General features: G+C 39.7%; 1 protein-coding gene across 2 annotated transcripts; it reads right to left on the reverse strand.

Annotated features, from left to right (window-relative positions):
* Positions 1–3,077: 3,077 nt before the first annotated feature.
* Positions 3,078–26,513, reverse strand: LOC145341892 (dipeptidase 1-like). Of its 2 annotated transcripts, XM_080186921.1 has the most exons (10): positions 26,324–26,513; positions 22,053–22,179; positions 19,718–19,850; positions 18,891–19,041; positions 16,568–16,637; positions 10,269–10,445; positions 7,355–7,439; positions 7,194–7,269; positions 6,963–7,098; positions 3,078–4,467 (listed from the first exon to the last, which is right to left on the reverse strand). In XM_080186921.1, the coding sequence occupies exons 1-10, from the start codon at positions 26,449–26,451 to the stop codon at positions 4,294–4,296; spliced, it is 1,257 nt and encodes a 418-aa protein (XP_080043047.1). In that variant the 5' UTR covers positions 26,452–26,513; the 3' UTR covers positions 3,078–4,293. The 2 variants fall into 2 exon arrangements, with proteins under 2 accessions (XP_080043047.1, XP_080043048.1); XM_080186922.1 differs by lacking the exon at positions 10,269–10,445.
* Positions 26,514–27,167: the final 654 nt, after the last annotated feature.

The following is a 27,167-nucleotide window of genomic DNA, read 5'->3' on the forward strand; positions in this document are numbered from 1 at the left end:
TCTGTGCCACCATTACAATTGTACTATTTAGTTCATATCATGTCTCATTATCCTCTGTAAATATACGCTTTATTTTACATTTCATCTGTCTTGCGTATGCCCCTTTCACCAATCTGTACCCCTTGAAGTGTGTCACTATCCACCTCATTGTTTACATATTGAGAAACAGCATAAAGAGGAACGTGAATACATTCTGTAGATCTAACACTCTACAGCCTATATTCATTCCAGTCATCTAGCAAATTTAACACGTTCATCCTTTTTCAGAGTCACATAGCTCTGTATTTCTCTTGTAATCTTCTCCAGCCCTACAACAGACTCCTGCCATTATGCACCTTCTCTTACCCACAAGTAACAGCAATACCTTTAGGTGCTTTGGCTCCAGATTCTGGAATCCTTCCCTCTAAAATCCCTTCTAAACTACTTGGCCTCTGTATTTCCCTCTTTTCCTTTGAGCTGTTATATCCTTAAAAGGCACCTCTTTCATGAAGATTTTGGTCAACTTTTCTAATCTCTCCTTCTTTGGCTCATTCATTTTTGAATATGCTTCTGTGAAATACAGTCATTTTAGTTGTGCAATTCTGTGACAGAAATTCTCTCTTGACACAATCAACACCTGTATCCAATCCTCTTAACCTCCTGTCATCCAAGGATAACAGCCCTAGCCTCTCTAATCAATCCACACATCTGAAATTCCTCATCCCTGAAAACTTTTCTGCACTCTTTCTATTGGCTTTGCATCCTTCCTTAAGTGTGGTGCGCAAAACTGGACACAGTGCTTGAATTGAAACTGAACTGGTGTTTTGTACAGGTTCATCACATTCTCCCCATGCCTGTGTGGGTTTCCGTTGGTGCTCTGGTTTCCTTCCATAGTCCAACGATGTGCTGGTTAGATGGATTGGATATGCTAAATTGCCCCTTAGTGTTAGGGGGATTAATAAGGTAAATACATGGGCTTCCAGAGATAGGACCTTGGTGGGATTGTTATTGGTGCAGGCTTGTTGGGCCAAATGGCTTCCTTGTGCACTGTTGGGGTTCTATGATCATAATTTATTTTTTCAAACCTCTATATATAATCTATATTAGACCCTGGATAATGCTGACACTGACGTTAGGACACATTGAATCGGACTATAGCCATTCATGGCCATGGTCTCTTAGGTTGAACTTTGGAGTAGAAGCAATCACATTATGTCCATCTAAGTTACATTAGAGGGGTCTGAAAACAAAATTCTAGAAAGGACAGAAGTTTCCAAATGGTTTCCAGTTTAGGTACAGAAAATCTTTTACTGTGCCAGTACAGGTTAAGTACAGTAGTAGGTGTCATGATTGCCTTTAGAAACTGTCAGCATGAATAAAGATGAACGGGAGAAGCCCCAAAGTATAACTTGGCTAATTTAGTCCATTGGGGTTTAAAATTAGTTCTAAATCTTTCAACTTAGGCCTCAGAAACTGAAGAAAAAGAAACACAGTTTTGATGAAGAAAATAAACATGACTATTTTGAAACCCGAAGATCTTTCTTCAGTCTTCATCTGGATGTTCTTAAATCTCAAAAGGCTTTCTACCAAGCTACAATGAAATCTGTGCTGTTGTCTTACTTGGGACTGTCAAAGGGTTCTGCAACAGCAATCAAAGAACTGACTGATTACTACTGTAATTAAAAAGGTCATTGTTCAATCCTTGAGAGACATTTGTTTTCATTTTCCTGATTAAGGTCTTTTTGGGAAATGGTATAAATTATGTTTATGCTGCATATTTTACTCTAAGTATCATTTACATTTTACAATAGAAATCAATTATTTATTTAAATTTCATAACTTAATATTTTATAAATTATACAAAAATAACGTTAATTCTTTTTGAAGAAGCTAATGTTAAATTTGCCTCTTTGACAATGATAATTGATCACCCTGCTTGGAGATGTTATTAGGAGCGGGGTTAGAATTCTACCACTGAGCCTTTGGTCACCCTGTGTAATGGTAGTTACAGATATAGAATATTCTGAGGCATCCTTCAGTATTCCACAAAAGCTTTTAAAAGCAGCTGCGAAAGATGATGGGCCAAATTTCGCTGAAGAATCTCACAGGCTGTATTAATGAGTAGGTCAGGCAGCAGTTTGCAGTGAGGAAGAGAATCCTTGTGAATTACACATTGCCACAACTTGCTTGCCAGTTTGTGCCACTTCACCATTAGTTTTACAACCATAGGATCTCATGCTTAACTGCTCCACGATTTTCATTTAGTTGCTGCAAATTAATTATCCATTAAATTTGCCATAGTTAAGTCTAGTAATTAACAGCATAATGATGTCATAATTGAGAATGGCTGACAATCAACCTCTCTTGCTCAGAAAGTGAACTTCTACCTTTTGAAATTAATCGTTTTCCTTTGTATCTTTTTTCTCGCTCAGTCCAAGCTTTCCTTTGCACTTTCTGTGCCTGTTTTGACATTGAGTTAGCTCACTCTTATTTCTTAATTCTTTTACCTCACTGGTTAAGTTGCTACGCCCTTTGTTCCATTGTTCACCTGTTTCCTTCATTGCACCATTCTCAGCTCATGCTTCCAGCAATTTGCTGGGCAAAGATTTTTTAAAACCTAACTGTCAAATAAATAATCTGATTTCATTATTGCTTAATCTGGTAAAGAGAATAGCTTTCTATACTTGGACACATATAATAAAACGATTGCTAACTGCATGGATTTCACAGCTGTTCTGGGGATTAGGAAGCAGATGGGTGATATTGTAAAATAGGGCACCATTCTGACATCAGTGAGTCAGCCACCTGCCTTCCTGCCCTGACAATATTTTATTAGCACTGAAGGAACTCTTGGGTTGGTGGATCTGCCTGCCTGTGGATGATGTGTTCTTAATGGGCAATTAATAGCCAACTTAAGGGTCCTTTCTCAACACTGCTCAGATTTAACATGTGGCAGGTTTGACCCAGTGGGCTGCTGGTCAGTGAAGAGGACAGCCTCCTTTCCAGGCCCCATTATCCAAGATAGCTGAATATCTAAAGGGTAGGATGTGTCCCTCAAGGTGAGAATGCTCCTCGAAAAAATTAGAAACCATTCGGCATTATGGTAATCTGCGAAAGGTAACAAATTTAATCAGTTTGAACAGATTTGATGGAGAAACAGGTTGTGAATTGCTTGCCATTTAATGTAATATTGTAGAACAGTTGTTTGCAAAAATAATACTGTTATTAATTAGTGTATACTGAAGTTTGCTGTTTATAATCACTTGGGCTCTAATCATGTGGAGGTTATTGTTGCAGGGCTAACAATCCTTTCTTGTTACTGTAAATGTTAGAAATCTTCACTATCAATGAAAGATTAAATTGTGAGGTGTGCAAAAGGGGCTCCCAAATCTTACTGCCTGCTTTGAGATACAAGTTGAGACTAATTTCATCCTAATTTTATTGAATATTGGAAAAAGAATGTAGTCTGCCCATCAACAGGATCCGAGAGCTTAGTCTGTCATTGGACGTTAGATGACCAAGATTTGAAAGAGTCAAAAGAAATCTATAGTTGCTTACTCACTGATCTTTTATTTGTTAAGTGTGCTCAACATCATATGGTTTTGGTGTCAATCAAAGTGAAAAACAGACTTGTAATTACATCACATACTTTAGAAAATCCAAAGCTCCTTGACGTGTAGTCAGTGGCGTTAGGAAACATGGCCGCCAACTTGCAGTCAAGCAAGCTTCCAAGCACAGCAATGTGATAATGACCAGAAGATAAACTGTTTCTGTGATTTGTTTGAGGGATAATTATTGACCATGACATTGACCATAACTCAAAATAGTGCCATGGCATACTGTAAAAAGCAGACAATGCCTCAGTTTAATATCTTATCAAAAGAATGGCTTATCTACCACGACAGCAGTCCCTCAGTATTGTCCTGGAGTGTCAACCTAGATTTTCTGCTCAAGCCTCTGCAGTGAAACTTGAACAACCTTGTGATTCAAAGGTGAGATTGGTACCAACTGAGCCACAACTGACTACTTATTTATTGGCTATGTGAACAAATATTTAGGCACATGCTGAAATTAAATCTCAGTTTCCACACAAGTGATGCAATGCAAGAAAAGCAGCTAATTGTATCAGAGTATGTATATACAAATGTTCTAGGACATATATTTAGTAAGACCTCCTGTGTTAGTAATGAATAGATAAATCTCTTTTCATCACATACGAGCAAAATAGTATTTTAATGAACTTCTGTTTGCTCTCTATGTTTAATGCTATAAATCTATTTCTAATATTGAATATTCGTAATTATTATTTTAAGTTCAGATTGATTTTAAGCAAACAATGAACATGGCTATGCAGAAATGAATAAAAATGCAGCGATGGCAAGGAGCTGCAGATGGGTAGCCTAGATACGTTCTGCATGGGCTTCGCACCTTATCCTGAGGAATGACATCATTTGATGGCACATTGGTTTTCTGAAGCTGCCTGCTCACCTGCAGAACACAAAAAAATCTGGTTAACTTTACAACTTGTGATGTCGTTCAGTTTAATACAGAAAATCTTAAACATAATGGCTCAGAATTTGTTACAGTAAATAATGTCTAAATGGTACATGCTGTCATTAATGTGAAAATTAACTAACAACTTGTAGCAAGATGATGTATCTTGTCAATTGGCAATTGCCAGAAGTTGCTGCCCAATTTTGTGGGTTTCCTCCCACATTCTGAAAGACGTGCTGGTTAGGTGCATTGACCCGAACAGGCGCCGGACTGTGGCGAGTAGGGGAATTTCACAGTTACTTCATTGCAGTGTTAAATTAAGCCTTCCTTGTGATTAATAAATAAACTTTAAATTAATTTCTGCTGCTCCACAGTTGGGTTTGCAAAATGAGCATTTCATGCTTAACCTTCCAGAGTGTCGTGATGTTACTGCATTTGCATGTTAATTGTCCTTTAAACTAGTGACAGAACATTTAATCTAACTGGCAAGACATTTTTGAACTGGAGGGTACAGGAGTTAAAAGGGCACACAGGTGATGTGCCCTGTTCCAACAAATTCTGGGCCAATTGTTTTAAAACTGCTAAATGCTAAGAAACTTACTATTTATAATCCTGTACTATATATTTTTGTGGTATTTCCAGCACAAGAGAAACAAAGGAGATGCTTGAAGTGGAAATGGAGGGCTTACATTTCTAATAATCAGCAGAGTAAACATTCTTGGCAAGGAAATCTCGTCTCAGGGACAATAATCCTTGGTCAAAACATCTATCAGTATCATTTGAGACTTCCGCCTTTTATTGTTTTGCATTAGTTCCCACGAATATATCACCATCATTGGTGACCAATTTGTTCTGGATTGCAATGCTTGAGTGAAACATTTAATAAACATTCTCTTCATGTTGAAAAAATGAGAATTGCATTATATTTCAGTAAATGCATATTTGAGTGCTTAATATATAGGTTAAAGTTAGGCTAAAATGTGTTCATGTTAGCAGCTGTTCCAGCATTTTAATAACGTGTGGTAAGAGTATAACGGAATTGAATTTTTAAATAAATTGAATATGGAGAGGAAGCCTGATTTTATTTTTGCTTTTTTACCGTCCACGATAATCATTCCAATTATAAATTGATAATACTCAAGTTATCTTATTAATTTTGGTCTTAGTTAGACTGAAAATGTTTCTCCATATGAAAACATTATAGGTACAATTATTTTCAGGGGAGGCGGAGGTGTAATTGTATTATCACTGAACTGGTGATCCAGAGACCCAGGGTAATGCACTGGGGACATGGGGTCGATTCCCACCATGACAGATGATGGAATTTGAATTGGGTAAAAATCTGGAAATAAGGTCTAATGATAGCCATGAATTGATTGTCTCAAAAACCCATTTGGATCGCTAATGTCCTTTAGGGAGAGAAATCTACCGTCTGGCCTACATATGACTCCAGACCCACAGCAGTGTGGTTGACTCTTCTGTCCATATCAGCAGAGATCCGACTTCTAGAAATTTATGTTTGGCTGCAATATAAACCTAATCATTAATTCTTACAAAAATTACAAGTGTTTAATTTTCTAAAGATCTTCAATAAACGACAGTAAAACTGACCAAGATATATTCGCTAGAATTCTACCTGCCCCACCAGTCAGGGGACTCGGAGTGGGCGAGGGGCAGAAGTGGGAAGTGGGTGGGATTTTCAAGTCTCGGGTCAAGCCAGGCTGTAAAATCCTCCCCATTATGTCTAACATTCTGTATACACTGAGTTTCAATGTCCATTGTGCTGGTGCTGCGAATAATCAGGAAGTCACCCTGTTTTTTGTTTGCATACTTTCTTGTGACTGAGCAACACGGGCATAGCTCTGAACCAGAGACATAAGGAAATTCGAAGAAAGAAATGCTCCTGAAAGAAAAATCATCTAAACTTTACCAAAAATAAATATCAGCAACCAGCCAAATTCCCTGAGTTAGAGAATTGCTTCACATCTGGTTTGAGAGAAATTTGAGCTCAATGAAGAAATGAATAGAACCATAGAATTTCTGCAGTGCAGGAGGAGGCCATTCAGCCCATCAAACCTGTGCCAATTCTCTGAGAGAGCATCCTACCCAGGCTCACCTCACCCTCACCCCCACCATCTCTGTAACCTCACGTATTTACTCTGCTAATCCCCCTAACCTGCATATCTTGGGACACTAAGGGGCAATTTAACGTGGGTAATTTAGCATGGCCAATCCACCTGACCTACACATCTTTGGACCGTGGGAAGAAACCACGGCATCAGACCCAAGGCTGGAATTGAACCTGGATCCCTGGTGCTGTGAGGCAGCAGTGCCAACCATTGTACCACCGGGTCACCCAATAGCACGCATTGAAAAAACAATGAAAAAACAACTTTTTGTAAGGTGTTTGTTACAATATCTAACTAACTGCTTATGCATCTAATAATGGAACACTGTTATTTGAATCTATTTACAGAAAAATTACTCACTTCTTCAGCTTTCTTAAAAACCCGGAGGAAGTTTAAACCAAGCAACTTCTCAATGTCATTGTCAGTCCACTTACGCTGGAGAAGCTCAGCAATTAAAGCAGGATATTTTGAAACATCTTCTAGCCCAATAGGACCTCTTTCAAATCAAAACAAAGAAACTTTATTGTTCATTCTGTTTCAAGAAAGAAATAATTCTAGGTCTAAAATCAGAATCAGTGCACATCTAGGTACCTCTCATAACCATCAAAGTCGCTGCCAATGCCCACATAATCTGCACCGGTCATATTTCGAATGTAGTCAAGATGATCTAAAATTAGAATAGTGAACGGTTTAGTAAATACATAGGGGCTTTTAGCTGCTGTCATTACTGAACATGATCACATTATACTTACCTGCCACTTGGGATAAGGTAGCAGTTCCTTGACAAGAAATAAAACCAGGATAAAAATTTACCATCACAATGCCTGAATTGTTTACCTGAAGAATAAATAAAGCAGAGAATTTGTGCAATTAAGCAGGACATCAGAATTCATTTTAACATCTTTTAGTTGGTATGATTAGTGCCATAAAATCCTGATCTTAATTCTATAAAACCTTGCACTGTCTTAAATCATGACTAATATGTGGGCTAAATTTCAATTCAATCCATTGCTTGTAATGTTTGCAGAACTGAATTATTTAACATTTTAACATCTGCAGAAATTAAATATCAACATTGAACTAATGTGATTAATTTAATATCAGAAGTAAATTCCTGATTACAACTAATATGCCTTGTAAAATATGTTTGTGGCATAAAAAGAATAGCACAAACACCAGAAGTCTAAAATGAAATGCACAGTGGATGAAGCGGTACCTGAAAAAGATAGGTTGATGTAATCTTTTATCATGCATGGTTTATATGCATTTAGACCTCTAAAAAATAAAGCACCTAAAATGTCAAATTAGTTATTTAACTGTAAAGTATGATAAACCAGGTTTGCCTTTATCCTGAAGGAATCAAGCACAAGAAAAAATAAAATTGCTACAGTTGGATAGGGCTTTGGCTAGGACACCTGGAGTACTGCACTTGCCTGGGAGGTGACAGTGAAAGTTCGTTAAATTGGCTCCTGAGAAGGCAGGGTTGCCCCATGATCAGGGGCTGAATAAATTGTGCCTATACTCTTGAGTTTAAAAGAATAAGAGTTGATCTCATTTAAACATACAAGATTCTGAAGAGATTGACATAATAGATGGATGCTGATTTGTCTGGTTATAGAAACTAGAACCTGTGGCACAGCCTCACGATAAGGCATTGATTTTTTATGACTGAGATGAGGAGTATAAGTGTTGTGAATCTTTGAAGTTGTCTACCTTTAAGAATTATGTATATTTCATTGTTTAATATATTCAAGATGTGATCGATAGATTTTTGAATCAAGGGATACGGGGAGCAAGCAGAAAAGAGGAGTTGAGATGGAACATTGGCCATGATTGTATTGAATGGTGAAGCAGGCTCGAGGGGCTGAATGGCCTACTCCTACCCCTATTTCTGATGTTCATATTCTTTTATCATTCAACGTTTGTAATACTGCTGTGTTAAATTGTTGCCTGTAAGGTATAAGGTGATGCATTTATAGCGTCTGCATCCTTCTTATATAAAGTGATGGACGTGCAACAAATCCGTAAGGGATAGAGTAAGTTCATACAGTGCAAGAGCCAGCTTCTGCCACAAGTTTAGCCACTGATTATCATGGTGGCACACCCTGGACTACAAGCGATGTCGCCACTTCCCATGTCATTGAATAGTGTCGTCCGGGTGTGAAAATCAATGGCGCACTTGCCAGTATCTTTAAAATGGAGCTTTGTATGTCCTAAAAATCTTCAGGCTCCAGCTACCTGGCCACACAAAAATTCTTTGGATATGTATGCATCTTCCATCCTGTAAATGTGCCTATGCCAGCAAAGTGACATCTGCTTAATGAGTGCCAATATATTTGGGAGATTTGCCTTTTCTGCTGCATTCATGATTTTGTCCTTCCATAAGATGCCCAGAATGCACTGCAACCAGCAAAGATGGAAGTTTTTAAACTTCCTTTCTTGATAGTGCAAAGTTTTCCTTATTTCACAGCCATATAAGAAGATGCTGAGAATACAGGCCTCATAAGCTAGCATCTTGTTTCAAAGTATTATTCCATGTTGTTCTAGGCATGTGCCATGTGTCAAAGGTAGCTGCTTTCCCTATGCATGTATCATCAAGAAACAGATCATCTACCATTGTGAATCCAAGGTAGCAGAATTTTCTAACCACTTCCAGCAGTGTTATTTAGTGTGATCGTAGATCTTACTGCAGGATTTAACACTATTAGCAGAGTATAACTATAAGATTTTGCAGAAAATTGGCTGTGTGGCAAAGCCCGTCAGTCTGATTGGACCCTTTCATAACAATATACATTGTGCGGTACAGTTTGATGGCACCACTTCTGATAGTTTCAGGATGAAGAATTAAGTGAAACAGGGTTTGGTATTTTCTCTATACTCCTGACCTGCAGACAAGGAAGGAGTTTCCATGTAGATGAAGCAGACAGCAAGACCTACAATTTGTCAATTCTGCCTGCGACACACAATCAACTGTGGAAACACTTCTTATGTTTTCATTTTCTTCAATAATAACGCAGGTAAAGCTTGTCTTCAAATAGATGAATAGAGTTAGGCATTTTCTTGCACCTTTCAGCTCAAAAATGGTTTGCATCATAATGTTCTGGACGTGTGGCAAGGACACTAAGACATCTGAGACCTATAGTGCATCTCCTTAACCAATGAGATTTAAAAACAGAAAAATAAACCAAGGCAGTACTGAGGGAGATCATGAATTACAGTTAAAACCAATACAAACATTGAAATAAAGAGAGACTAAGAAAAATTGGATTAAGGGAGAGTAAAAAATACAGGAAAGAAAGGTGAAAACAATTCATATGTCATTCGGTCAAACAAAAATCATGCTATTAATTACTCAATGTAATATTTTGTGGCACGTTCATTGGGCCAATTCAGGAACTTTTGAAGAATATTTGGGAGAACAAGGGTAAAATTCCAAATGTGTGAAGAAAGCAGCAAGAGTTCATCAATTGACCAATCAATTCTAGAGATTTGGACCTCACGGCATATCTCCTCCACTTGCTAAAGTTGCTGACTAATTTTCACATTAGTATCATGATGCATTATTCAATTGACTTTATTCTTTCAGCAAGTTCTAGTTCAATGCATTTATTTTAAATGCTGAGTGGTAGTGCACAACATTTAAAGTTTGCACGTAATTACGCATACCAGCTTACGTAGAACATTATCTTGCACATTTCTGTAGTTGCGGCATAAAGCAAATGCAGAAGAATGACTGAAAATAACAGGGGCAGCTGATACTTCAAGTGCAGCCAACATTGTATCTGTAGAGACATGAGACAGATCGACCAACATTCCCAGACGATTCATTTCTTTCACAACTTTCTGAAAAGGACGTGCAGAAAACATTTGACATTAGTCTGACATTTCCTTTCTGTATGAACAATAACAACTTGTTTTTATGCAGCTCCTTTAATGTACAGTAACATTGTAGGGTGTTTTGCAAAAGCAACGGGAAAAACACAGACCTATTGTCATTTGTTACATAGAAGTAACTATCAAGAGGAGTGAAAAGACTGGTGAAGGAAATGGATTTTGAGGGGTTTTAAGGAGAAGAGGGAATTGCTGTGCCCCGCCCACCATGGCAATCAGAGCAAGTAAGGGGCGGACAATGGAAAGGTCTGTTGACCTTGTGTGGGATTTTACAGTTTCGGGACAAGCGAGGCTGCAAAATCCTGCCCAATGAGCCAGAGGGAAAGAAGACATTATCACCAATGGAGGAATAAAGGAGAAGGAGATCAACAAAAGGACAAGGATGGTGATGGGAGGGAATGTCATTACAGAAGTCAGGACAGGTGAGGCCTTCAAAGCATTGAAACAACATGATGGATCTTAAATGAGGACCAAGGGAGCAAAAAAGTTCATGGGAAGTAAAATTTAGTCAGTTTTTTAAACAGTGGGCCACTACTGCCCATTTCCCACAATGTTGCAAGTTAAAATCATACCCCTCCCTTCGCATCAGCAAAGAATATTCCAAAGGTCCAGAGGCAGAGATGAAAGATTGATCATGAGACATTCTGGAGATAACCATGTGATTACAAGAGAAAGGCTGTTGCTAGGTGTACATTCACACTGGACTTTGGAAGAAAGCTATTAGAGGGGATGGGCGCATTGAACATGTGTAGACCACTTGCCCTCTCAACCCTGCTCTGCCATTCACAGAGATTATGGTTGATCTACAACTTAACTCTACATACTTGCCTTGCCTCATATCTGGTTGACAAAAATCAACATCATATTTAAAATTTACAATTGATCTTGCACCAATTGCAGTTTGCAGAGGAGAGTTCCAAACCTCTCCCAACATTCATGTGGAGAAATATTTCCTAATTTCCTTCCTGAAAGGTCTGGCACTAATTTTTAAGACAATGGTACCCCCCGTGCCCCCCCAGTCCTTCTCTCCAACCAGTAGAAATAGTTTCCCCCAATTTATTCCATTTATTCTCCTTCACATCTTGAAAATTTCAAGCAAATAACTGCTTAACCTTCTAAATTTCGGGAAAAGCAACTCTAGTTTACTTAACTTCTCGTAATTTAACTCTTCATGTCCAGATATCATTTTGGTAAAATTTGCCAAAATGGATCAGCCTCAAACAGTTGAGAGGGAGGTGGATGGAATCAAAGGCTAGAAAGTGCAATTTATGGAGGATTGAAAATTGAAATTTGACAAATGTTATCCTAATAATCAAGCATAATGAAATTTCGGCTGAATATCATCTGTAGGGGGAGGGTTGGGGGGATACTACTGCTTATCACCCACCCCAGTGCAAAAGTTGAGTTGGCTCACCAAACAAAGCTGCCCTGCAGTAATAATATACTGGGAGTGCAGCCCTTAATAAAGTAAGTGCAGGACTTGTGCCCTTCAGGGATAGAATCACATAATCACTACAGAAGGACGCTACCCTGAGAACTGCTGATTAAGGCTGTGTGGTGTGAAAGTCACTCAACAACCTTAATTAGCCTCCATCATGGAAATGTGGGTTATTGGCATTGGACCCAACCTGCCCTAGGTAAAGCAGCTAGAGATGAGAACTCCTCCACAACCCAGTTTGATAGTTTGTATGCCTCCTTCACCTCCAAAGACCGTGGAAAATTTGGCCCACAGAATCTTACAGTACACATGAGGATCATTCCAATTGTTGTGTCAATGCTGGGTCTTTGAAAGAGCTGTCCAATTTATTCCTTGCTCTGTTTTCCCCCATATTTGGTTCTGTTCAAACAGACGTCCAATTGACAGATCATAACAATCCTCTGTGTGAAGATAACCATCCACATTTCCCTCTAGTTATTTTGTAAATTACTTTAAAGCGATGACTTCTGGTTACTGATTCACTTGCTTGAGCAAACAGTTTATTCCTACTTGCTCTTTCAAAATCCCTCAATTTGGAACACCTCTGTCAGGTTTTCCATTAGCCTTCTTTCTTCAAAGGAAAAAAATTCAGTTTCCCCAATCTCTCCACACTAGACATCCTCTATCTCTAGTACCCTGGTAAACCTTTGGCTGCGACATTCTTCCAAAGGTATGATGCCCAGAATTGTACACAATACTCCAGCTAAAGCATATCTAGTGACTGGTAAAGGTTGTTTTCACTTTGTATTCAATATCTCTAATTGAGTTTTTTTTAAGTTTATTTATTAGTGTCACAATTACATTCACACTGCAATGAAGCTACTGTGAAAATCCCCTAGTCGCCACACTCTGGAGCTTGTTCAAGTACACTGAGGGAGAATGTAGTATGGCCAATGCACCTAACCAACACGTCTTTCGGACTGTGGGAGGAAACCCACATAGACACGGGGAGAACATGCAGACTCTGCACAGACAGTGACCCAAGCCAGGAATTGAACCCGCATCCCTGGCACTGTGAGGCAGCAGTTCTAACCACTGTGCCACCATCTCATTCACTTTCTTAGCAACCTTATGAATTTATCCTGCCACATCTGAGATTTTGTAAACATGCACTCCAAGGTCACTCAATCTGTTTTTGCATTCCCTCACAATTAGTTTCTTCCAAAGGCCATGACTTCACACTTACCTGTTGTACCTATCTTGTGTTGCCCATTTCACCAGTCTATTTAATATCTTCTTTCTCACTATTTGCTACATTATTACATTTTACATTGCTCACAAATTCCTAAATTATTCTCTCTATACCCAAATTCAGGTCATTTATATATAACAAGAAAAGCTATGGTCCAAATAACAACCTCTGGTGAATACCACTTCTCGATTCTCTGCAAAAACATCTGTACACCACTCCACTTTCTGTTTCCCATCCTTTATTTATTTATATACCTGAATAAATACTATTAATTTAATAACATTTATTTTCTAAATAAATCTAATGTGTGTTACTTTATCAAATGCCATGAGAAAGTTCATATATGCAAATTCAACACCACTATCTTCATCAAACCCATCTTTTACTTCAAATCACTCAGTCAAGTTAACCAGACACAGATTTCCTTTTACAAATCCATAATGGTTTGTCTCCAAGTGAAAAGTAATTTTGTCCTTATTGCCTCCTGTAGTTCTCCCATCACTGATGTTAGAATGGTTGGCTGAGGTTACCAAATTCACCTAACCCCCCATTTTTTGAACAGTTGTGTAACCTTTGCAAGCTGCAATCCCTTGGCGCCACTTGCAAATTCGAGGAATACTGAAAAGTTGTAGTCAAGGTTTTGTTACAAAGTTTTTGGTAAGGCTTAAATTAACAAGTTGGTTTCATTCTCCTGCTTATTCATACTAATCATAGATTTTGTACACGGCAGTCTGTATTCTAACACTACTGATTAATGTTGGTACCATTGATTGAAGCTTTCATGGGGAATAATAACTCATAAGAACATAAACATAAGAACATAAACATAAGAACATAAGAAATAGGAGCAGGAGCACCTAGCCCCTTGAGCCTACCCCGCCATTCAGTAAGATCATGGCTGATCTGAAGTGGCTCAGTTCCACTTTCCCGCTTTCTCCCCATAACCCTTAATTCCCTTGCCTACCAAAAACCTATCTACCCACGTCTTAAATATATTTAGCGAGATAGCCTCCACCACTTCAACGGGCAGAGAATTCCAGAGATTCACCACCCTTTGAGTGAAGAAGTTCCTCCTCAACTCCGTTCAAAACTGCACTCCCCCTTATCTTGAGGCTGTGCCCTCTAGTCCTGCTGTCCTTTCTGAGCGGGAAGAACCTCTTCACCTCTACCCTATCCATCCCCTTCATCATCTTATACGTCTCAATAAGATCCCCCCTCATTCTTCTAAACTCCAACGAGTACAATCCCAGTCTATTCAGCCTCTCTTCATAGTTCAACCCCCTCAACTCCGGTATCAGCCTAGTGAACCTCCTCTGCACTCCCTCCAAGGCCAAAATACCCTTGCGCAAGTGCGGCGACCAAAACTGCACACAGTACTCCAGCTGCAGCTTCACCAGTGCCCTGTACAGTTGCAGCAAGACCTCCCTACTTTTATATTCAATCCCCCTCGCTATAAAGGCCACCATCCCATTTGCCTTCATGATCACCTGTTGCACCTGTAGGCTGGGTTTTTGCAACTCATGCACAAGGACCCCCAGGTCCCTCTGCACCGTAGCATGCTGCAGCTTTTCGCCCTTTAAGTAGTAGTCCCTCCTACTATTATTCCTGCCAAAGTGGATAACCTCACATTTGCCAACATTGTATTCCATCTGCCAGGTTCTCGTCCACTCGCTCAGCCTATCTAGATCCCTCTGCAGACTTTCTACACCCTCCGCACAATTTACTTTTCCACTTATCTTTGTGTCATCAGCAAATTTTGACACCCTACACTCAGCCCCCTCCTCCAGATCATCTATATAAATGGTAAATAGCTGAGGCCCCAGCATCGATCCCTGGGGCACTCCACTAGTCACCAACCGCCAATCCGAATAGCACCCATTGACACCTACTCTCTGCCTCCTATTTGACAGCCAATCCTCTATCCACGCTAACACCCTACCCCCAACTCCATGCTCCCTAACCTTCTGTAACAACCTTTTGTGTGGCACCTTATCAAACGCCTTCTGAAAATCGAGAAACACCACATCCACCGGTTCCCCTCCGTCCACCGCACTAGACACATCCTCATAGAATTCCAATAAATTCGTCAGACATGACTTCCCCTTAACGAATCCGTGCTGCGTCTGCTCTATCAAACAATTCTTCTCAAGCTACCTCGCTATTTCTTCTTTGATGACGGATTCAAGCATTTTTCCTACAACAGACGTTAAACTAACCGGCCTATAATTCCCTGCCTTTTGCCTGCTACCCTTTTTAAACAGCAGCGTAACATTAGCTGTTTTCCAATCTTCCGGCACTTCCCCGGAATCCAGCGAGGTTTGGAAAATAATCACTAAGGCATCCACTATCACCTCTGCCATTTCCTTCAGAACCCTGGGATGCATTCCATCCAGTCCTGGGGACTTGTCCACCATCAGTCCCACTAGTCTGTCGAGCACTACCTCTCTAGTGACAGTGATCTCATTCAGGCCCTCAACTCCTATCATCCTTCTATCATTAATACCCGGCAAACTATTTGCGTCCTCCTCCGTGAAGACCGAAGCAAAATACTTACTTAAGGCCTCAGCCATTTCCTCATCCCCCACCACTAAATCCCCCCTCTCATCCTCTAAGGGTCCAACATTCACCCTAGCCAGCCTCCTCCTCTTTATATATTTATAAAAACTCTTACTATCTTTTTTATATTTAGCGCTAGTTTAGCTTCATAGTCTATCCTTCCTTTCTTTATCAACTTCTTCATCATTCTTTGTTGATTTTTAAACCTCTCCCAATCCTCTACTCGCCCACTACTTTTAGCCACTCTAAACGCATCAGCTTTTAATTTAATAGTCTCCTTTAACTCCTTCGTTAACCATGGCCGATTATCCCTTCTCTTACGATCCTTCTTTACCATCAGAATAAATTTCTGCTGAGCACCAAGAAAGATCTCCTTAAAGATCCTCCACTGTTCTACCGGCCAATCTGTGACTCCAATCTACATTTGCCAATTCCTCTCCCGTCTTATCATACTCCCCTCTGTTCAAACAGAGGACAAAGGTCCGGGATCCTACTTTCTCATCCTCCATCTGCATCAAAAACTCCACCATACAATGATCACTCTTCCCAAGAGGATCCCTCACAACAAGGTCCCTAATTCTACCTGCCTCATTACATAACACCAGATCTAAGATAGCTCAATTATAAGCTTTAATTTTTTGCAGTAATCTCCATATACACATCATAACAATATTCACTGATATAAGGACAAATACCTCTGACATAATAATCACTGTGAATGCTTTCTTTCTACACAGAGGCAATGTACTTTTGGCATGGTGCTCAAAAACACCTTTTAGGAGTGTCCAGTAAACTTTATAACGTAAATCAAAAGCAGAATTTTTATAGCCTCAGGTACAGTTTACTAACCTTTCCAAAATCAGATAGGCCATTGACACCAGGTTTTGCAATGCCACTGTCCACTCTGCTGCTGTCTGCCCTGAAAAATGAGAAGTTAAAATGTTTAGATTAGGTTCGTTGGTACAAAATATAAAAGTGAAGTCAGTAGTTGCACTATGGGGCAATGTATTGATAAGCCTTCATGCTTTACCACGGACTAAGGATTCTCAACACAATGTAAAAATTGGAGCAGCATTTGGATATTCTCCCATTTCAGCCTGCTCTGACATTCAACAAGATCATGACTGATATTTTCCTTCATTCTCCCCATATCCTTTGATGTTTTTAAGATGTTAACAATCTATCAGTCTTGAACCTACTCAATGACTGAGTCTCCACAACCCTCTGGAGCAGAATTCTAAAGATTCACCAACTGTGAGTGAATGAACTCCTCATCGTAGTCCTAAAAGGCCCAACACTTATTCTGAGACCGTGCCCCTTAATTCCCAAACCCTCAGCTAATGGAAACGTTCTTGCTGCATCTACCCTGTTGAGCCCTGTAACAATTTTATATGTTTGAATGAGATCAACTGTCATTCCTCTAAACACCAGAAAATAAAGACCCTGTCTATTCAGTCTTTCCTCAGAGGAAAATCCCTCTACCTCAGGAATTATTTTAATGAACCTTTGTTGCACTCCTGCTGTGGCAAATGTATCTTTCCTTATCTAAGGAGACCAAAACTGCAAACAATACTCAAGAGGCAGTATCATTAAGTCTCTTTTTAATTGCAGTAAGATACCTTTACTCCTATTGTCAAATCCACTTGTAATAAAGACCAACATATCATTTGCCTGCCTTCTTAATTGTTTTCTGTACTTGCAAGCTAGCTTTCAGTGACTCATGGACAAGGACACACAAGTCTGTTTGAAGTTCAACACTTTCCAACCTCTCACCATTTAAGAAATGCTTTGTTTTTTTTACCAAAGTGGATAATCTCACATTTTTCCACATTTTATTACAACTGTCAAAATTTTCCTCTCATTTAGCCTCTCCAGATCCCTTGGAAAGCTTCTTTTGTCCTCACAACTCATTCTACCAGCTAGTTTTGTGTCATGTGTAAAGTTGAAAATACATTTAAACCAAAGCACTGATTCTCGCTGTACCCCACTAATCACAGCCTACCAACCTGAAATTGTCCATTAACCAGTTTTCAATCCATGCTACTACATTTGCCCCAATCCCATGAGCTCTAATTTTGTTCACTAATCTCTTGTGGTGCAATTTTATCAAAAGTTTTCTGTTAGTCTAAATATATCACATCCGCCAGTTTCTCTTATCTATTCTGTTACATCCTCAAAAAAAAACTCCTCACGGGTTTGTTAAACATGATTTCCCTTTCATAAATCCATGTTAACTCTACCCAGTCCTACCACTATTTTCTAAGTGTCTTGTTATCACACCCTTATTAAAATATTTGAGTATTTTCTCTATTTGTTACATCAGGCTAAAACGTCTATAGTTTCCTGTTCTCTCTCTCTCTCTCATTTCTTAAATATTGAGGTTACTTTTGCACTTTTCAACCCGCAGGAACCATTCCAGAATCTATAGAATTTTAGAAGATAGCATCTACTATCTCCACAGCCACCTCTTTCAACGTTCTGGCATGTAGATCATCAGGTCCAGGAGATTGATCTACTATCAGTCCCGTATTGATTTTGCAAGACAAGCTTTGAACTGACCTTAACAGTTCCCCACAGAGAGTGAGAATTATTCGGTATTAGACTTGTGCACCCCTTTATATCAGGTTTCAAAGTGAATTTTGCAGATGTTTGAGAACGGGCCTCATGGCTGTCTTTCACAATGGGTGTTTGACAGACACACTGGGTAGAATTTTCCTGTCCCGTCCTGCCACAGGAATTGTGGCAGGCAGGACATGGGCCATGCAAAGGTTTGTTGATCTCGGGCGGGATTCTCCGGTTTAGGACTGAGCGCGACCAGAGAATCCCGCCCACTGTTTTCTATTCACTCCAAATGCAGTAGACACATGACCCCAATTAATATTTTTTAGACAAAAATATGCAGTTTTGTTTTAATTAGACAATTTTTTTTTAGTTATAAATTTCCAAACTACAGGAAGATAAATTGGTATCTAGACGTTCATAGTGGTTACCACCTTGATCTTAAGCAGTGTGGCCAGGTTTCCATTATATAGGGAATTACTTAAGACATTCTTTCAAGAAAATTACTTTCATTTACTGCATTTCTTCAAGTAACAATGTTGATGTGTGTAACCCACATTTGCTATTTCAGAGGTAACTGGCTGTATTTTTGTATAATTAAACATTTTCTTACCATGGTGTATTACAGACATGCGTTAATGTCAGGTAACGAACTCCAAGTTCATAGAACATGCGCAAAGTTCCCAGACTGCTGTCGATTCCATGCCCACCTTCCATTCCAATAAGGCTGGCTATTTTACCACTATTAAATACTTCTGTGATTCCTTTAACAGAATTAATGAATTATGTTATGCATTCCAAAAACATTATTCCTATATACAGTCCTCTACAACCTTATTGCTGATGCCTTGTTATCTGAAGTTTATTGCAGCATTTTGTCTAAACCACCACTGTCTCAGAGATAATTAACATTTCTCCGATGATGGTGTCACACAATTTCAAAGTTACGAACTGTACAAATCTGTAACCTTATTTTTATTAATTACCCAATTCTTTTGTTTTCTCAAATCACAAACTTTGTCTGCAAATTTTATTCTTTGAATAGTAAGAAGTCTCTCAACACCAGGTTAAAGTCCAACAGGTTTATTTGGAATCGCGAGCTTTCGGAGCATTGCCCCTTCATCAGGTGAGTGGCGAGTCCTGCCTCTCCACTCACCTGATGAAGGAGCAGTGCTCCGAAAGCTTGTGATTCCAAATAAACCTGTTGGACTTTAACCTGGTCTTGCGAGACTTCTTACGTGCCCACCCCAGTCCAACGCTGGCATCTCCACCTTTTAAGTTCTTTGAATAACAAGAGAGCAGTCAAATACTGGTGATCTTCCACATCATCCTTATATTCTTCAGTTTATTAGCAAAGTGTAGACATTGCATAAGTTACAAATAACATCTATTATGCTTCTTTATAACTCTCATTCAAATATAGATTAGGTAATGACATACCATCTGCAGTTGTTGTTAGTTGGAAATCTTTTGGGAACATCTGTACCATTCTTTTTATCACATCTATTTGTTCCAGAGTGTGGCGGACAGCATCTTTGTTCTGCGTGTCACAGGGTGCATAAGCAACCCAAAACTGGGGTGCAGTAAAGCAGAAACACATGTTATTGGATCAGCAAAATCAGAAATACAGAGTCATAGGTACTCTTATATCCAATCCTCTCATATCCAATCCTCCTTCTTCAATATTATAATTGTCCTTTTCCATATTTGCTTAATATGAAAGATTTAGCAGAAGTATTTAACCTGACATAATTCATGATAATGCCTCTGTAACAATGTTGTGCATTATGATTTCCTATCATTGTATTGCTGAAACATTGATAGTGATGAAGGCCATCTTAAAGATGAAGATAAATTTTAAACATCCATTATTTGGCAGGTACCATATTATTCAATGTAATAAAATGATGGTAGTGAATTTCCTTTCAATGATTTGCATTGCTGTTATGCCAATGGAAAAACATTTATGTCCACTAGTGATCAGGAAAACCTGTTCCTGTTGACCTACTGAATGGCCTGAATACTGTATAAATCACATGTAATCTGCTGGAGTGCATGGAAATTACACTTGAAGATTTCAGTGGCAGATAGGTAGATGTGTGGGTAAATGAGGAAGAGTCTTTTTTAAGTAACTTCGCAGCGTGGCTTTACAATTATTTTCTGAACCTTTAAGAATGCCTGCAAGAACAGTCATCAGAACCAAGGCAACAGGGCATGGTGTCTGGGCATGGGAAAACTGAGAATGTTGCAGACTCAGACCTCAATGTATTCCAATGTATTGAAGGAATTCAGACTATTGGGTGTTTGTTCCAGCAAACCTTCCAGAAGTCTCAAACATGGCACCTGGAAGAAGGCAGCATTGACACAAAATGCCAACTTTCTCACTCCTAATACAGCAATTCAAAGCTGCAAGGAGACACAATAGGCACTCTTTATTCTCAAAAAGGAACATTAGAGTGGGTGAAATAACCTGAAATACCTAAGCCTGGAATATGATGTATATCATTACCTGAAGAATGCCTGCGATTCTCCTAAAAAGTTTCTAAGTATCAACTTCGCAGGAAAACTGGTGTATGTCACACTGGTTTTTTTAGTGCAACTTCAGACAAAAATCTCCCACACTCTGCAATGCAGAGGTCACAATTGGGAATATCATTAAAAGATTGGGGGGTGGGGACTATTCATGCTGGAGGTTGACAGTTCTGGGAATCTGCGCATGCACAGTGGCCCCTGTCAGCCTGCAGTTTGTTGCTCATCTCGATTGCTGGCCAGCCTGGGACCCTCGCAGTACTGCCCCTCCACACCCCCATGGCCCTATTGTGGCTCCCATGACCATTCCCAGCGCCTTGATCTCCAGCCAACTCTCCCCACCCAACCCCCAACAGTGACATATCCCCTACACTCTCCCAACAGAACCCTGCCCAGCAGGAGACAGAACCACTACCCCAGGTGACTGCCCTCAGCCCAGCCCAGCCCAGCCCAGCCCACCCCAATTGCTAGCCTTCCTCCTGCTCCTCCCCATCGATAGCAATGGCAGAGTGGCAGTGGGACTTCCCACCCCCAACGATCGTCCCAGGTTCTGCCCCCAGCAGGACCTGCCCGTGCCTGATGGGCAGTGGCAAGGTGCCCCCTGGGCATGGGCACTTTGCTTCTTGGGTAGTGCTGGGAACACAGGCCGGCACTGCCAGGGTGTCTGACCCCCTGCAGGGCCCTAATTGTCCCCTTAACTCCAATAGGGCCGTACTACTAGTGGGGAGCTAGTCTGAACTCTGCTGGAGGGTGGGAGATGCTAGTGGTCCTGGAGAATTCAGTTCTGGGCCTGCTAATCAGATTTGAATTATATTGAAAGTAGATTTAAATCAATTACCTGGTGTTCCTGCTGGTTTCCAGCATGGCTCAGACGGCATCTGATATCTGGCGCTGGGAAATGCACATGCGGCGCGAATGCATGCACGAAGCCTGTAAATTGGCGGACACACAATTCTCCCAGCTCACCAAAAAATTAGCTCGGTGGGATGGGAGAATCGCTCCTAATATTTCTCTTATTGTGCACAGATGATTTCTAGCAACAATGAATTAAGGGTTTGGTTTATAATGAGACTTTAAGTCCTGAAAAGTGGAGCTGAAGTGAAATGAACACCTTCACAACTGTACTGCAAATTCATTAATGGAACAGATACTTTCGCAACTGATATCCCTTCTGTCGCCCCTCTTCCTGCCGTAAGATTACATCAATATACTTGCTGTACATCAACACTGACAAAGAATCTTCTACCTGAGCACCAACTAAACCAGCCCGGAGCTTCTCAATATTGGTCTGAGTAGCAGTCCATGTATAAAGGTCTATTGCAGAAAGATCATTGTGCACTCTCTTCCTCAGCTGCCATGCCATGTCATTGTGTCTGGAAAAAATGAAAGTCAAGTCCTTTTTATAAAAAAAGAGAATTGATTATTCATGGTGCACACATGCATTAAGTGCAGATTGCAGAGAATGGGAAATCTTCCCCATACAAGTGTGTTACGTGTCTTTACTGGTTTCTCTGCAGAGACACTAGACTGCTGCAAATTATTTCCACTTTTCAGTTAACTGGTCTCTGACATGCAAAAATGACCAAATTTTAGTTTTTGGGTTTCATGCCAGATATTTTACTCTGATTTAGCATTATGAATCTTTTCTTGTGACATTGCATCTCCTAAATCCCCGATTCTGCCTGATTTCAGAGTAAATAATTGTGACATTGAATCAAAGATTGCTGCCATTGTACCTTTGGCTAACTGGAAAGTACATGTCACCATGTGATTCTTACCATAATAGGCAGATTGTATTAGGGCAAGTATCATATTTATAAACCAACAGACACTGAACATAGAACAGGCAAATGAACAATGCTCAGTGCAAACGGTATGTAGTACAGTTCAAAGGTAAAATTATACAGATGATGGCAATCTGAAGGAAACACTGCAGAAGCTGGAAATGCTCAACAGGTCAGGCAATATCTGTGGAGATCAAAACAAAGTCAGTATTTCAGATCTCCGATTCTTCGGCAGGACTGAGACAAGTTAGGAATATAATAGGTTTTGAGCTGAAGCAGTTGCTCAAAATAGATTATAGTAATTGCATTGAGAAAGCATTTGTCTCGCTAATTGGTCATGCAATTAGCAAATGAACTTCAACATGTACAAGTGAGGTGTTATATCTTGGAGAGAGGAATAAGGAGATTACATTCTTGCCTGAAAATAATGTCGATATGGAGTTGAGGCAATAATTATATCAATTAAAGCTAAGTACATACAAATGGAGGGAATTGATTGGATGGTACCTTGAGCACCTATAAAAAGCTTACTGACAAGAATTGATTTGAATCTGGAGGTATATAACTGTAATGTTTCACTCTTTGAATAAAACTATCTTTTCAGATTTCCAGGTACAGGTACTAAAGTCACTAGAAGAAGTACTGCAGCTTGATAAAGTTATTCAAGTCAATAATGATAAAAACAAAGCACTGGGGTTAAATTTTAGACGGACAAGAATTGAAAAATGTAAGGTATATTAAAACAGTACAGAACGATGGTTGGGCTACTTTTGAAGTTCTGGTCTATTTGAAGTATTGAGGAAGGTGCAAAAATGGTTTACTACAGGAGTGATACCTGAACTGAGAGGTCACATCTATCAGCAAAGACTGAATAAGGCTGTTGTCCTTTTCTCTGGAAAAGCAAAGCCTTAGAGATGACCTGCTAAAAATATTTAAGATCATGAAAATGTTTAATAGGGTAAAGACATTGTTTTCACTTGTGGACAAGTCCAAAACTAGGGGTCATAAATATAGTCACTAAAACAATGTTGAAATACAATAAAGTAATAACCAATTACCCTGAAGGATTCATATTAATTCTCTAACATTTATTTATTTATATAACATTACCAACTATGTAATCTAATACAATGCAAACATAGGTCATAATAAATTAACTCCAGCATTTCATATTGAAATTCTTTGAAATCACTCTAGTCACTATCTGAATCATCAAACAATTTGTTCTAATATCTTTATTCTCTGACATCATCATGTGGACCTACCTGGTCTTCATCATCATGGATTGTACTGGTCACTTAAGCATTGTCATTCTTCACATAATCGTTCTCAGCACCACCATACAGCATATTCGATATTCCATATTCTTGAAATTAATTTTTGACAATATTGGGATCAAGTTCATTCCACGGTTCTATGACCCACTGACACAATGGGTGGGATTTTCCAGCCATTCCTGCCAGCGAGATCTTCAGATCCTGCCGATAGCACATCCTGCCATGGGGTGCGAGCAAAGGGAAACCTCATTGACAGCAGTAGGTCTGGATGTTTCCACCATTGGCCATTGATGGACCATTTGGCTCCTGCAAAACACTCCCAATATTGCTAATAAGGGTGCTCACTTATTTCTGCTTTTAGTGAATGTTTTCTCGCTTTCCAACATTCAACCACAGCACAACTTGAAAAAACAATCCTTGGAAAGTTTAATTATACACAAATCCAATAAACTGAATAAAACTCAGAAGACCACTCCAAACAAGAGCCACGTTGGTGTTAGTTGTTAGTTGATTTCACATCACGGACTACATCATCAATAAAATGGGATTTGAGCATGTCCAGGATGATCAAGATTTTCTTTTTGTGTACTTTCATTCATCCATCCAGTCTTTCTCGTGAGGGTGAATGGCAACACCATTCTGAAATTTCATTTTTGGGGAAGTTTTACACTAGAATATCACTAACATAAGAACATAAGAAATAGGAGCAGGAGTAGGCCATCTCGCCCTTTGAGCCTGTCCCGCCATTCAATAACTACCAGCTTCATTTTTGTGCCATCAGTCATGCAAGATGGACTCACTTTTAATTTCATCTTCTTTTGACCATTCATCTTTACAAGGGCAGTTTTTTCATTAATCTTGGTATGGTCTTGTTTGCTGGCACGTCAAAATTAATCGGTGTTTCATCCATTTCCAATGCAGACCAATTGATATTCATTCTCCACTTGATCTTGGGTGATAAATTGTGAAATTTTATTGTCAGCTTTAGGCAGTGGCCATGGAAATTTTCATTTTCTAATGGAAAACTGAATTGTGCCTTTTCATGGATTTGGTGTAGCATCTGGCACTGGCCTAGGATCCTGAAATACCACTTTAATTTACTGATGGTATAGGTGGTAGAATCTTCTCATCTCACGTGACATCACCATCCACCAGGTACAAGGTACATACTCTTGTGACTCGGCCAACTTTGTCTACCTGTCACACTGCAGGAAAAGATGTCGAGGCATAGCACATTGGCGAGACAATGCAGATGCTACGGCAACGGATGAATGGACACCACTCGACAATCACCAGCAGCCCTATCGGGGAACACTTCAGCAGTCAATGGCATTCAGTCTCTGATCTTCGGGTAAGTATTCCCCAAAGCAGCCTTCACAACACACAACGCAGAATTGCTGAGCAGAAACTGATAGCCAAGTTCCATACATGAGGACAGCCTCAACCAGGATCTTGAGTTCATTTCACACTATCTGTAACCCCCACGACTTGCCTGTCTTGCAAAATCTCGTAACTGTCCTGACTGGCAACAATTCACAGCTCTTTAACCTGTACTTAACCCTCTCTCCACTCACATTGTCTGTATCTGTAAAGACTTGATTACCGGTTAAGACTCACATTCCAACCATTATCTTGTAGTTAAGTTTGTGTCTATATATGCTCTGTTTGTGAAACAAATCCTGCACTCAGCTGATGAAGGAGCGGCACTCCAAAAGCTCATGCTACCAAATAAACCTGTTGGACTTTAACCTGGTGTTGTGAGACTACTGACTGATGGTATAGGTCAGGTGGCTATGTGGGTGTAAATATAGCCATTTTGCAGCTGCTGGTTAATCTATTCTGCTACCATTTTCTCCAATTTTATGTTTAGCTGTTCTTGTTCATTCTTGAAAGCATCAAGATAGATCATGCACACTACATATTAGATTTTCCTCTACCAAGTCTTAATGGAATCTGTCAGCTCATCGAGAAGACTAAAGTTTTCTGCATGTACCTTTCAACTAATAAATTGTAGTAATTACTAGTTCACAATTTGATTTGATTCCTGAGAAACCAGGTTGACTTTTACATGAGATGTATGAGAATTAGTGCAAAAGTCATGGGCTCAACTTTTACACAAGGTTGACTTTTACACAAGTTTGTAAGGAATTTTCTGTTACTCCAGAAACAGTTGAATCCAATGCAAAGTCTCATGTTAATTTAAATATTATCACTTACACTAGTTTACACGAACAAATTTCAAAATATACACTGAAAATCTTGAGCTTGTCTGCGGCTGGGATTCTCCAGTGCCGGTGAAGTGAATGGAGTTTGGCTGGAGCATCAAATTCTCCATTCTTGCTGGCAGTGGGATCAGAGAATCTCACCCATAAGCTCTAATCTTTCTGATTCAGGTGAAGAAAACCTTAAAGTGTGATTCGCAATTTCTATAGTTAGGAATACAATAATTTACTCACCCATCAATCAAGGAAGTATTTTTCATTAACTGCTCAGCTTTCTGACGATAAGAAAGTACAGCTGTAAATCTTTCAAAACGTTGCATTAAACTTAGCAACAGTAAAACATCCAGAGGTTTGAGTATCATTTCTAAAGGATTTTTAATATTTCTCACAACTACAACGTGCTTCTTGCTGTTTGACCTTTCTGTTAAGTTGCCAAGAATGTTTAAACAATGGTTTTTCTGTTACAGGAAACCGTTCCCTTGTGATTTTTGGCAGCGCAACAATAATGGCTTTAATGGTATATCCTGTCAATATGCGTTATGGTTTAATATATGAAATCAGATGGGATGTAATACAAGCCCGAAATTTTTTTGCGAATTAAAAAAGATTACTTTTGAGCTAGAATTTGAGGCATAAGATTCAGTCGATTTCTGATCCTACTTTTAAGACACTCTGCCAACTTTCAGAATGCACTTCTTGGCCTTGCGAATTACTTTGATTGAAGAATTCAAAAGGATTTCACCTAAATTTTTTTCATGGGCTGCCTGACTGCAGAGTGCACGAGCATGAATCTCACAGAAAATCAGAGGGTGGGGCCTATTCCCATTGGAGAGGCCAGCAGCATAGTGTTGAGTGGGCCACTGGACGTGTTGAGCTTTGTCAGCGCCAAGATCAGACGTGCAGTAGACCGCACTGCCAGTCTCTCGATCATTGGCCAGTGGTCCCATGACCACATGATCGCTAGCATAGACTCTCCGCCCTGATCACTGGCGTCCCCAGACATGTCCAGGCTAGCATCAACCAACTCCCCCTGCACCCCCACTCACTGTCACTGCCGAGTGCAGAGTGGCAGTGGGGT

This window comes from Carcharhinus amblyrhynchos, chromosome 4, assembly GCF_965287045.1.
Source record: "Carcharhinus amblyrhynchos chromosome 4, sCarAmb.v2.hapA, whole genome shotgun sequence".
Taxonomy (NCBI): Eukaryota; Metazoa; Chordata; class Chondrichthyes; order Carcharhiniformes; family Carcharhinidae; genus Carcharhinus; species Carcharhinus amblyrhynchos.

Excerpts from the sequence above, each read along its gene's own strand:
- LOC145341892 (XM_080186921.1), bottom strand. The coding sequence starts at position 26,451 with ATGATACTCAAACCTCTGGATGTTTTACTGTTGCTAAGTTTAATGCAA. Across the intron at positions 10,446-16,567 it reads GCCTATCTGATTTTGGAAAG|AAAGTTGTGAAAGAAATGAA; the intron begins GTTAGTAAACTG and ends CGTCCTTTTCAG. Across the intron at positions 7,270-7,354 it reads TACCTTATCCCAAGTGGCAG|ATCATCTTGACTACATTCGA; the intron begins GTAAGTATAATG and ends TTCTAATTTTAG.